The sequence below is a fragment of the Cyanistes caeruleus genome, chromosome 4 (genome assembly GCF_971803275.1).
Source record: "Cyanistes caeruleus chromosome 4, bCyaCae1.hap1.1, whole genome shotgun sequence".
Taxonomy (NCBI): domain Eukaryota; kingdom Metazoa; phylum Chordata; class Aves; order Passeriformes; family Paridae; genus Cyanistes; species Cyanistes caeruleus.
Window position 1 is genome coordinate 77302784 of NC_141704.1, and position 13060 is coordinate 77315843.

The following is a 13060-nucleotide window of genomic DNA, read 5'->3' on the forward strand; positions in this document are numbered from 1 at the left end:
GTAATGGCAATCAGAGCATTGCTCTCTCCCCCTGTGCTTTACATCTCTTCTGCAAATGCTCTAAGTATACACTTCCCTTTGCCTTTAATTTGTTCTATTTCTTTGTGTTAACAGGCATTTAATAATGAAGGCATTTTTGGTCTTTGAGGTGCAAACCAGAAATTACAGTAATGATTGAGAGCAAATTTGTATGGTTTTATAGTAAGTCATCAGTATCTAATTGTTAGATTTGTAGTGGGAGTTCATTATGTATCCATCAGAAACCAAAAGAAACTCCAATTCTCATCTGTTTTGGAGCATTCCTCCAGTTTCTCCTGCACAATCTTTCTCTTGTTCATGTTTATCAGGGAGGAACTAATTTCTGTCTTTCTTCCTTAAAGATTGCAGACCTAGAAAGTGCCAGATTTAATCACAAAAGCAGTAGCTGGTTCAACATCCCTCCTGACAGGTTCTTATAAATTAAGGAAGGCTGGAGGGAAAGGAAATGTGAAGAATCACAAAAACCTCACATCAAGGGAAGAGGTTTGGCTTTTCCTCAGACAGTCAGCCACAGTAAACTTTTTAGGGAAGAAAAACAAAGGAAGATTTTAGCTTGTACCAACTCCAGTTAGCCCTACTCATTCTGAGTTCCACAGGTTGCATAGATGGTACTTAGTTTCAGAGGACAAAGCACAGAGCAGGCTGAAACCCTGGCTATCAGTGCATAAGTGATGAGAAAAGCAGCTCCTCAGTACCTCCCTGAGACACTGCACAAGTCCTCACAACTTTACTGACCAGCAGATTGTCCCCACAACCCATATCCCTTTGCAGAACCAAGCCAGAGCTCCTTTTTTGCCTCTCCTCCTACTTTGACCCAAATTGCTTGTCCTTGCATCCTGCAAAGGCAGGGCAACCAGGCAAATTATCATTGATTAATCCTACCTGAACAGCTTTGGAAAGTCTGAGGCTTAGCAGGTGGAAGGAGGGACAATGTGTCATTAAGGTTTTTGTCTTACCGCATGACAAAATCTGCTTCATCTATTTGTTTGCCACAGCCACTCTTTTTCAGGATCCCACCGTTTCCCACCACAGAACATTTCTTCAGAGGCAGCTGGAAGGGAGTAGCCTAGCAAAACAAAACAAGACCAGTTTTAACAGAGGAGAACACAAACATCTTTGTAGCAGCCACTCCTGGAGAACCCAGGGAGATGTTAGGACTCAAAGTGACAGAAAGAAAAAGAGTTAGGAGTGAAGAAAAAAAAAAGTACAGAAATTAGCTGGTAAGTACATGTAGAACCAGTCAGTCTTATCCCCACTCCCCAAACCAGGATGCAACAAACCTGATACAGAAGATGATTTTCTGCAAAACCAAAACTGCCTGAAGTCCTGACACAGACACTGACCAAAGTCAGGCAGTTCACAAGCCTTCCAGGCAAGCTGCAAGCACACAGAGGAAACAAGACAACCAGGAAAACAGGAAAAAATCTATGAGAGTGATCTTCCTGAGCTGATATACAAAAGACATCTCTAGGGAAGAAAGGAAGGAACTGGGAATGTTGTGATGACAGAAGTGTACTGGCAACCTGGAGTCAGCCTGGCTCTCTCCATGTTTGTGTTGCTGGGAGAGGTCAAGCCAGAGCCTTAGGCAAAGATATTTGGAGCTTGACAGCAGCTCCTTAAACAGCCAGTTGCCCAGACACATTACAAACCAGTATTAGCATAAATTAAAATTAGAATGGGACCATTTTAGATGAGGAGATCTTGTAGCTGCTTAACAGGGCATGAGAATGCAAAGTCAAATGGTCATGGGATCCCATGCACCAACACAGTAATACATTAGATCTGTACAGCCCTCATTCCAAAGGATCTCTAAACTGTGGATAGGGTATGTTCCTGTTAGCCCCAAGCCTTTTGTGAGCTTGGAGCAGTCATGTAAGCAGCACACAGCACTTCAGAGCAGCCCAGCATATGAAAAAAAAAGGTGATGAAGAGACATGTGAATTTAAAGCAGTGTGATTTAGTTACAGAAGTTATAGCTACTGATAATTGATTTTTCTACGATACAAGAGTTAATATTCTCCTCAAGCAAAAAAATTATGCAGGGATTTTTTTATTTATCAAACCTGTCAAAGCCTGACTTTGGAGCAGAGACAGGAGTTACTGCACAGGCCTCAAAGAACACAGATTCCAGGGAGAGAGGATACAGCATCACAGAGCAATTCTCTCTGGGTGGCCTCACTTGCATGTACAGACCAACATCTGACATTGCATCATATATTCATCAGGCACTGCAGTACAGGACACAGCCCAGAAAACAGACACAGTATTACAGCACAGACTGCATTTTTTAGAACTTATTCCTGCTGTCTTATTTCTCTTCTTCCTAGATTTACTGTCTTTGTCTACCTTTCTCTGCAAACTAGACTCTGTTCAGCTTGTATAAAATCACAACCTGCTTTTTAATGAGAAAACTAACCCCTGATTAAGATATGCTTAAGCAAAAAAGTAAATTTTAGTGTCCTGAGACCCAGCCATGGCTAGGAATGTAGTGATAGCACAGCAGAGCAATACTGAATATGCAGCTGCATTCTTGTCCTACATCTGCCTTCTTAAGAACACTTTTAAACTTACAGTTATTGAACCAGGAGCACATATTGAGATTCAAAGGACATCTCATCTCTGAGGTGACCCTGATCAAATGAGAACTCACATTCTCTTTAAAGGGGTGGGAAGCAGGGGAAATATAGATTAGATACGTTCCATAAATAACAGCACCTTTCTTAAAGATACATCAAAGCTCCTTTCAAGACAGCTGGTTTTACAAAACATTGTGCCAATCCACCAAGACAGCAGACATTAATTCCTGCTTCTAAGAGTAGTGGGCCCTGTCACATAAATTCTGTGCCTTTAGACCCCTCCAAACAGACATTTAGCAGTTACAAAATGCTTCAAAATTCTATGAGTTGCAAACAGCCTTCAATATTGCTTGAGATGGCTTGCTATCTTTCAAGGGAGGCTTATTTCCTGTTCTGCTCAGAGATGATAATATCTGTTCTTGATATATGTACTTTCGTTTCCAAAAGCCGATGAAGTATTGAAACCCTTGTTCTTCTGTTAACCTGAATACAGGCTTGCTGCCTGGTGTGTACAGAAAATTCCCACACCAAGGAGAGGTAGATCTATTTTTTATTTTAGTTTGTGCAAAGTAGGGAGCATGGTGGGAACCCACAATTTGTGTAAATATACACCATTTCTACATTTTAACAAACAACAGTATCAACACACATTGGTTCCAAATGAACACTCATTTTTCATTAATCAAACCCTTATTTGCTACCTATACCTGTTGCTTATCATTCTAATTCTTCTTCCCCCCATTTACTGCTTAGTCCTGTTGACTTCACTCCTGGTGGCTCCTGTCCATACAGCCTATTAATTTCAGAATAGCACGCCCTTTCCCTTAAAACAAAGGTTAAGCCAAGCCTATAAATTTTCACAGGTTTCACAATTAAATTACTTAATCACACCTGCCAAGCTACTGATTAACAACAAAATAATTCCCAAGCTGGGATCACATTAAGGAAAAGACATCATTCCAGTGCCATTACCAGCGTGTAGGGGGTTGCAAAGTCCAAAAGATTAACTGCCTCTGTTGCCTGGTGGCATTTCAGGTGCTTTGAGCTTAATGAAGAGCAATTACTTAGGATGACCTGGGAGAAACCTGCATTTATTATCTTGCACATGACTTTTTTTCAGACATTCAAATCACAGATCTGTGTTATTGCTGAGATTGCAGGGACATTCTAGGAACTCTTTGTCCAAACAAACACAAAACTGTCTGGCCACACAAAACTTATACAAGTCCTAGATTCAAGTGTTGCCTATAAGCAACTGTGAAAAATATGGCTTTTTTTCCTCTCTCTATAAAACCTTCTAATGCTTTCCTCCTTTACCTTCCACATCACAACACTTCGCCAGGCAAATTATCAGTTCATAATTGACAGTGTGTAAATTCTCACATTAAAGGGACCCAGCTGCCATTTATGCTAAATGGTCACTAAAAGCTCAGCTGTTTTTCTCCTTAGAATTCTAAGCTAGCCTAACAAATGCTGGCTTCAGGCATCATAGTTGTAACAAAAGCATTTCCACTAATATTAGCTTTCTGAAACTCTGTTATTTTCATTGTCAACACATGTTGTTTTCTTCATTCATAAAATTTTTATGAATGGCCAGTCTTGTGGGTGGACTGGATAAAACCTGCCTCCATTTATTTAGTCTGATAGAGGAAATGTACCAGAAAACCACCAACTTATCCTCATTATTAAGCAATAATTACCATAGAATTTACAAATACTTTTAAATAGTAGCAATTTGCGTACTGGAAATTAGCAGGATGAATTTCCTTGTAAACATAAGTCAAGTGATTTATTAAATAAATTGCATAAGGCATTTTTTAAAAGGTATCTCCCAACAAAACCAAAGACAGGAAGGTCCATTGTCTCATTTTTCCTTTTTTAAACAATGAAACTCTACTGACAATCAGTTCTAGTTAATATTCATGTAAACAAAAGAAGAATCTGCACATCCCCCTGCAAATTCAATGACAAAGAAGCACACAGAGCAATAGATAAAAGACTCCCAACTGAATATGGGACTAATTTAACAATGCATCATTCAAGCAATTCACTGATTAGTTTCATCACTCATCTAAGCAGAAGTAAATCACTCTCGTCAGTTAAAAGAACATTACACATACTAACAAAAATAATTTTAGATAATGTTACTCAAAATCATTTTGATTTCATTGTTAGGTTGTTAATGCACTAATTTTTTGCCCACTCACTGCCAAAGACTTTAATCAGAAACCAAATTCTTACTAGAAAAACAGGAAAAATTACAGTATTCAGCCTCTGATTTAATGCTGATGATACAAAAATCATTAAAAACACAGCAAACATAAATTAGAATAATTTATCTTTTAAATAAGCATTTTGAATTTGAAAGAGATGCCGTGATTTTTCTGTCTCTTTTGAGAAGACAGCATCCTGATGAGAAGGGTGAAGTTCTACTGAATTTCCTAAGGAGCCAACAAAACCCTGAGAGTTCACGGTGGTTTTTCACACTGCCAGATGCTGCAGGGTAGCACAAGCTCCTTCTTCATTGTTTACAAATCATGTTCGGTCTGATGCGCCCCTTTGTTCCGCCTACAGAGCTGTCAGGACGTGACAGCTTAACGATAAAAACTCATCAATGTCAGGGAAGGCGTATTCCCAATAGGGAAATATGTGTGGGGGCTGTGGTTCTTTCAATTTTATTCACTCCTCTCCAGCCACTCACCAATTATATCCTAACCAGGTGCAGGAGCCCAGCAGAGCAAGAAGTGACCCAGTGACAGCAAGGAAACAGACACAGAATTAAGAGAATGGTTTGGGTTGGGAGATCATCTTGTTCCAACACCTCTGGGCAGGGACACCTTCCACTAGACCAGGTTGTTCACAGCCCCATCCAAACCTACCTGGCCTTGAACACTTGCAGGGATGGGGCACCCACAACTTCTCTGGGCAACCTGTTCCACTGCCTCACCACCCTCACAGAAATAAATCTCTGATTCCACATATCTAGTCTAAACCTACTCTCTCTCAGTGGGCCAGGTGGGAATCTGAATAAAATGTGATTATTACAAGAAGAAACGGTGGCAGTGACTGTGAAATTAAATAAGGAAGATATCCTCCACTGGATCTCCAGCTACCTTCTTCAGTTTATTTTGGCACTGCCAGCTAGTACATGTTGAAACCTGAAGCTCACTGAACAAAAGAGAAGTTGTCTAGGTGAGACAAGCTCCTCTGTAGGTCCACATGTCTCAGTCATGACAGGGTTTATTCAGCCCTGAAGCAGAATTCAACATTTGAGCTTATGCAAACTTTGTGCTCTTCAAAACTATGTACTTTAGGCAGTACTGTTGTCCATGAGGTTAGAACCTCAGGAACTACTTACACAGGGACACAGGGCTACAAAAGACCACCTGGAAGACTGAATACATTGCCGTGCTTCTGTAGGAAAAGCTCTGCTATCCAAAAAGATCCATGATCTGTAGAGCAGCCACACACTAAAAAGAGAACACTTTGCAACATTATTCACATAAACTGTGGAGCAGCAGTGACTAAGCTGGCAGTCACTTTTAGTTCCAGCTGTACTTTAAGTAGGAACTTCAAAATAGTGTGATCTTTACAGCTTTCTACCCAGCATGATGTCACTGCAAGGGAGCACTTGCTCAGAATTAAAAGAACATTTCAAATTGCTGATGCGGTGTTTAATTCAATAGTCAGCCTCCATACAGCCAGGATAGCACAGTGTGGGGATTATGGAAAAAATAAGGGAAAAAAAAGCACATTTGTAGATTGGATCAGACTGTATATCATAGACAGTATTTTAAACAATGAATGCTCTGACAATGTCAAGGGTATTCTCCCTGACAAGACAGAATAAATAGGTGAGAAATTCCAAAGATCTGCAAGGTTTCTGGGTCCAAACTTTACAACCTGCAATGTGTTAGGACCCCAAATTTTGGATTAAAAGTTATAAAAATAAAATATCATTTGGTGATGTTGTGGGGGTGGGGGAAGGTGTCTCTTATTCCAGGAAATGTTTCCATTTCCACAATTGGGAAGCCTCATGATGAACTTACATTGCTTTCTAAAGAGCTGCATTTAAATGTTCTGTGGAGTCACCAAGTCCCATTAAATGGTAGAAAATGGAAAAACAGTGTACAAATTCCTTGAGGAACAGCATGATCAGAATCCATAAAAACTGCCTCTGTTGGCTTCCCTTACCACCTTCTCATAGTCTTGAGTGACTCCTTTGATTTCTTTTTAAATCCTGTGTGATCAGGCTAAACCTCGAGTCATAGGACAAAGCACCAAACTCTTCCAACATCCACAGGAACACTCAGCAAATCCTCCCTTTTCCCTGATCTCCTGACAACACCAGATGCCATGAGGCCTGGGGGACACCATCATCCTCCGTATGGGATTGTCAGACCTGCTCTGCTTCACCAGCACCTTTGGAGGCAGGTACACAACAGCCTCCCTCTTACATTTCAGCCGACTCAGGTTAAATGTGGGCACTGTCCACTATTTACAGAACCTGCCAGATCACAGGCACTAGGTGGCAGAAAGACACATAGGAACAGCAGGTATTCCAGCACTTATTTCGCTGTTAATCTGCTCTAAGTCTGAGCAGAAGAAAAAAAGCTGTGTATCAACCTGTAAACACCAGGGCTGCATTAATAAAATGCTCTAAGCTTAAGCCAAAAAAAAGCATACCTTTTCAAGTTTTGATTGTGTGTTTCATGGAAACAAGGATGAACACAAACCATAATTTCGGGGCAGGGAAACTACTTTTTTAATGTCATGCAGTATAAACTTCAAGGATGTTTATCTCCTGCCTTGCACTGCACAATATCCTGGCTGAGGAAGTTACTCCCTGTAGGCACACACTAGCTCTCATGCACAAAAGCCTTCATTAAAGTAAATGTTACATTCCAGGTAGGGAAATGAAGACAAATACAAACAATATGACTGTCAAGTGACAAAGTCCTCCAACTCTGCCTGTACCTTTGTCCCTCAGTGATTTTGAGATGCACAGTCTGAGTAGCAAGCAGAAACCAAAGAGCACAGGGAGAACTGCAGGGCATCTGCTTACCTATGTCTGGTGTAGGAATAAGTAAAGAATGTTGAATTGTTATCTTGTAGCAGGGTGGGCCAACACATAGCCAGCAAGGTAGATATCTGGAAATCTTGCAAGACCAACTACTGCTCAGTAAGGGGTACTGTTTTCTTTTCCCAGTTTGACAAAGGGTTTATCAACAATTTTATGCTCTTCAAAATCTTATTAGCAAGACAGAGTATATGCAATAAATAAGGCTAGTTTCAGCTCATAAAAAATAAAAAGAGCTTGCAATCCTACTTGTAGAAAGGACAGTAACACTTATAGAAAGGAATGGATCTCTGAATTCCTCATCCCATTGATATGAATAAGCAGCTAAAGCAAAACTAATTAATCAACTTTATATAGTCATCAAAATATGGATTTAGTTAACATGAGAGGTACCAAAGTAGTAACACACTTCCATTTTGACAGTACCTCAGACAATGAAACTCTACAAGGAGAAGATCCTCTCATCAACAAGTGATCCTTGTCTTTCTGTTACCTCAGAATAGCTCAGATGAATCTCTGACATCTTTTGAGATTCACTGTTTAAAAAGACATCAAAGACAAGTAGCAAGGATGGACCTGTCCAGGAAATTTGCAATTAGAGTTTGAACGGAGTTTAAATACCAAAATTGGTTTTTCAGCAGCATGGAAAGTCTGCTTATGTTAGTATTTGCACACTTCCATTTTTTCCTCCTCTATTAATGAGAAAAATTAAGCCTCTTAAGAAAGTTTCACTTACCTTGTAGATAAGGAAGCAAAACATAACTTGTAAGACAAATTTCAGACTTTGAAAATTCCAAATTTTACAACACATATGGAGATTATTTACCATTATATCAATCTGCATCTTACACATTTAGTCTATCCTTCACACAGAAAACTACATGGCACATGATCTGGCCCATGTAACTAACATGACCTGAAAAGCTGTCATGTAAGACTTGAAAAGCAAATAACAGCACACAAAGAAAACAACACAAAGAATTTTAAGAACTGCACATTAAACAATGACACAGCTTACATTTAGAACACTTCCTTCAGGGCAGTTTCTGCAAAGTAGAAACTGCCCTGCAGTTTCACTTTCTGCAAAGCAGAGCCAAGGTTAAAAGCCCTTGCTTGAAAGACAGAAAGCAGGTCAGCAGCATCAAAGAATTTACATATAATGAGTGACTACCAATGTGTTTAAAAAGTCATGCTTGCCAAATAAGGAAGCAATTAGAGAGAAGTGCAATGCCATGTAATGTCATGTCTAAAGGTTATGAAAACAGAAGTTTAGAAGGCTAAGGAGGTAAAGGGGAATAATGACTGTAATTACAGAACCAATGAAGTTCCCATTACCTTTTTATTTTTTCTGGTAATGAAAACAAATCTTCTTGAAATGTATTTTCACATAGAGGCATGGTAATAATTAATGAATAACTGATCATGACAGATTTGTATAAACAACAGTCACTTCTACATCAATAATAAAACACTTAGCAACATAAGATTAAAATGGGGAAAAGTGCCATTTCATTATATAAGGGTAGAGCTTCCCTAAAAAGTAATAAGAAAATGTAATTTGTTGGAAGCTTACATGAAACCTTGTCCAGAGAAGTGCAGCAGAGTTGGGGAAGGGTCTGGAGCACAAGTCCTGTGAAGAACAGTGGAGGGAGCTGGGGCTGTTTAGCCTGGAGAAAAGGAGGCTCAGGGGAGACCTCTGCAAGTACCTGAAAACAAGACCCCAGATGGGGGCCAGCCTCTGCTCCCAGGAAATAAGCAAAAGGAGAAGAGGAAGCGACCTCAAGCTGTGCCAGGGAAGGTTCAGGCTGGACATTAAAATTAATTTCTTCACTGAAGTGTTTGTCAGGCACTAGAATGGGCTGCCCAGGCAGGTGGTGGAATCACCATCCTTAGAAGTGTTCAAGAAACACCAGAATGTGGCACTCACTACTCTGGTCTAGTTGTCATGGTGGAAATCATTCAAAGATTGGAATCAATGCTTCAGTAGGTCTTTTCCAACCTAAATGATTCTGTGAGTCTGTGAAAGTAATTTTGGGTCTCACTCCTCTACTGACAGTGCAGCCAGACAGGGAGGCTAGGCCTCAGAGACCCAGCCCAACCTAAGACTAAGATAGCACAATTATGCATTAGAATCTCAAAACTAATTTCACACAAAGACCTTTCCCTACTGACTCAGTGCTTCCTTTGCTTTTAACATCAGAGAACTCACATAATCCAGACCACCTCCTGCTCCAGCCAGGGCCACCTGTTGTTTCTTAACATGTCAGGACCCTAGACAGCTCTGAGGTTAAAACAAATGATGTGCCACCCTCTGTTCAAGGTTGCAATTTGGAGAAGACAATGACAAGTTTCAATAAACTGCAACTCTCTTCTGCCAGCTGATTGAACAACCATGGAAATAAAGTTTCAGAAAGAATTTCTCACAGAAAGGTGGTTAAGCATTGGAATGGACTGCCCAGGGAGGTGGTAGAATCATCATCCCCAGAGGCATTCAAGAAATGACTGGACTTAGCACTCAGTGCTATGCTTTAATTGACAAGGTGGTGGTTGGTCCAAGATTTGATTTGATGCCCTTCAAAGTTTTTTCCAATCTTAATGATTCTACCGTTCTATGAAATCACAGTAGCTGGAGTAGTAGGACATCACATTACTTTACTATTTTTAAGATATTGTCAGACCCAGCAAGTAGGTTTTGAGCTTCCTATCAAGCTAAAACAAATTTTATTTTTCACTTAAAGCAATTCCCAAACCTAATGCAAATCCAGGGCAAACATGAATGCCAGAGCAGAAGAAAGCTCTTAACACAATGGGGATGCACTGGATTGAATATTCCCTGAGTAATAAGCACTACACAGCAAGCTGCTTGAATCTAGAGCCTTTCCCTCCACTTTGTTTTTGGGGCCTACTTCAGCCCCAGTTTAATGGCTAGGCTGAGGAGGGACAGTTTCCTATCAGCAAATATTTCAGCTTTGTGACCTGGAAGAGGATAGGGTAAAAGAGCAAACAACTTGGAACATACCAGCAGGGAATATCTGAGTCCCCAGTAGAGATGAGAGGTTATTAATTAGGCTCATGCTGAACCCACTCTCAGTACTTGCTGACATATAACAATAACTCTCAAACATAATGACTGAAGTTTCCATACAGCATTTCGAAAGACATATCCCTGGGCCAGACTCATTTCCCTGGCTGAGAAAATTACTCCATTCTGCCTCTTATACTCACTCACTCTGCTGCTTTAGTTTTCATCCTTTTACCGAGATATATTATACAAGAATTGTTACGATCTTTCACCTTTTGAAAACTGATTTATCTGATTTTGATACTCCCCAAAACTAAGCTCCTAAATTTTCCTTTATATTTCTTTATTCACATGATGAATCTTATGGGAGACAACACAAGCTGGTTGTTGGCTTTTGGTAAGAGATATATAAAATCACAGAATAGCCTGGGCTGGAAGAGACCTTAAAGATCATCTTGTTTTAACACCTTTCACTAGACCAGGTTGCTCAGAGCCCCAACCAACTTGGCTTTCAACACTTCCAGGGATGGGGCATTCACAGTGTCTCTGGGCAACCTGTGTCAGTGCCTTTTCACCCTCAGAGTGACGACTTTCTTCCTACTATCCTAAGTAAACATACTCTCTGTTAGTTTCCCTCCTGCCCTGTCACTACATATAAGTGTGCCCTCTGGTTTCATCTTCCCACAGTATCTCTAATTTTTTTTTAGAGCTCTCTAAGTCAATTAAGGAGAGATATTCAAGTGTTGCTGCTCTCCAGGCATGTCTAGATAGTCTTTAAAGGGCAGACAAAAATGACTGCAAAATGACTTTTTGAATGTTGAACAATACAGTTGTGGGGGACAGTGAACCAGCCAACAATACACCTGTCCTTCCTTGGAGGGAAGAAACTATTTAGGATACAGTTTGCCACTCTCTTTAGGGAAGAAGCTTTAGCTTGCCACCTTCACAGGCGTGGTGAAGCAAAAGGCCACCTGTCCAGCATCCTTTTCAGTGCATGTTAATTCTGTGTTTCTTATTGATTGTGCCCTTTAACATGCCCTGACCTGCAGGAGATAAAAGGTCAGATTTCTGTAAGCCCAGTAGCATTCATACAGAGATTTCTTGGGGCAGAAAGCTGAATTAAAGCCTTCAAAGAGGTCAGCTTCGAAGCTCCATCCTTCTCTGTTCTGTGTTGCTGAGAGCTGAATTTCACTCAGCCTTTTTGAAGGCTAAAGCTGAATTCACTATAGCAGCTGAGAGGTGCAGGGTCTCAGCACTCCACCACCACCCCAGCTGGCTACATACGGTCTTTCTCAATTGTGTCCAGCCAAAAAAAGTCACACTTGGAGAAAATGCCTTTTCCCCTAAGCATATAATCTTTTATATGTCCTGCAATTAGAAAGCCAGATTAGATTATTTTCTCTTTTTTGTATTACTAGAAAAGATTCTACACAAGTGGACCACCTAGACCTTCCATTTTTCTCTTGGTCTTCTGACAATGCCATTCATGACACCTAGAAACAGTAGATATTAGACCACTCCACTGCTAACAACAAAGTTAGCAACAATATCATGCCCTTTTTTTTCCCACTAAATAAGATTTTTTTGTGACTCTAGAATATGCAGAGAACCAGTAGATTAAACAGATTCCTTTTAACAGCATGCCCATGGTAGTCTCACTTACATTTTCATACCTTTCAACATAGATCTGCACTCTTTTCACAAAAAACAAATGTGACTCTGTCTTGGACTGCCAGAGCCTACATACCCTCTTTTTCATTCAGCTTCTCCTTTCTGTCAGCAAAGCAAAGGCACATTTGGGTGTTTCATTTCAGAGTTAAATCCCAAAGAGAAACCTTACCAGAACAGTTGAGTTTCATCGAGCTTTTTGTATGAAAATCTTGAAGGCCTGTGCAGTTTGTAATCTGTCATAAATCAAATCAAGATTCAACTGAAAAGTTTATGGATATTAATAAATTAATGGCCTGCATTTTTCATTCATGAAATAGTTTAGTGGCAAAGCTTCCACTAAAGCAGTGAGAATTTTCAGTAAGGTTTCATTAAGCCTGAAGAGGACACTTGTAGATACAACTGACTGGCAGACTCCGCACTCCAAATATTCCAGTGAAGAGGAGGTTGTTTTAGAACACTTTGCTAAAGATAAATTCTATATCAGAATTCAAAACGGGCAAGTCTTTCACAGTGAGTTTGGCAAAGTGGTGGGTCACAGGCTACACTGTTTTGTTTAAATCACTTCTCCCACTCCTACTTAAAATTCAGACAACCAAATTCAATACATCAAAGAAATGCAAGAGCTCCACGGAACTTGCAGTAATTCATATGTAACAGGACTCCATACAGAGC

The 13060-nt window shown here is 40.1% G+C and overlaps 1 protein-coding gene across 2 annotated transcripts in view; it reads right to left on the reverse strand.

The window, feature by feature from the left end:
* ST8SIA1 (ST8 alpha-N-acetyl-neuraminide alpha-2,8-sialyltransferase 1) overlaps positions 1-13060 on the reverse strand; it is a 127291-nt gene that overhangs the window by 64682 nt on the left and 49549 nt on the right. For both annotated transcript variants that reach the window (XM_023919054.2, XM_086885448.1), the window contains exon 3: positions 996-1105. In XM_023919054.2, coding sequence (XP_023774822.2) covers positions 996-1105 — 110 coding nt within the window. The remainder of the gene's footprint in view (positions 1-995; positions 1106-13060) is intronic.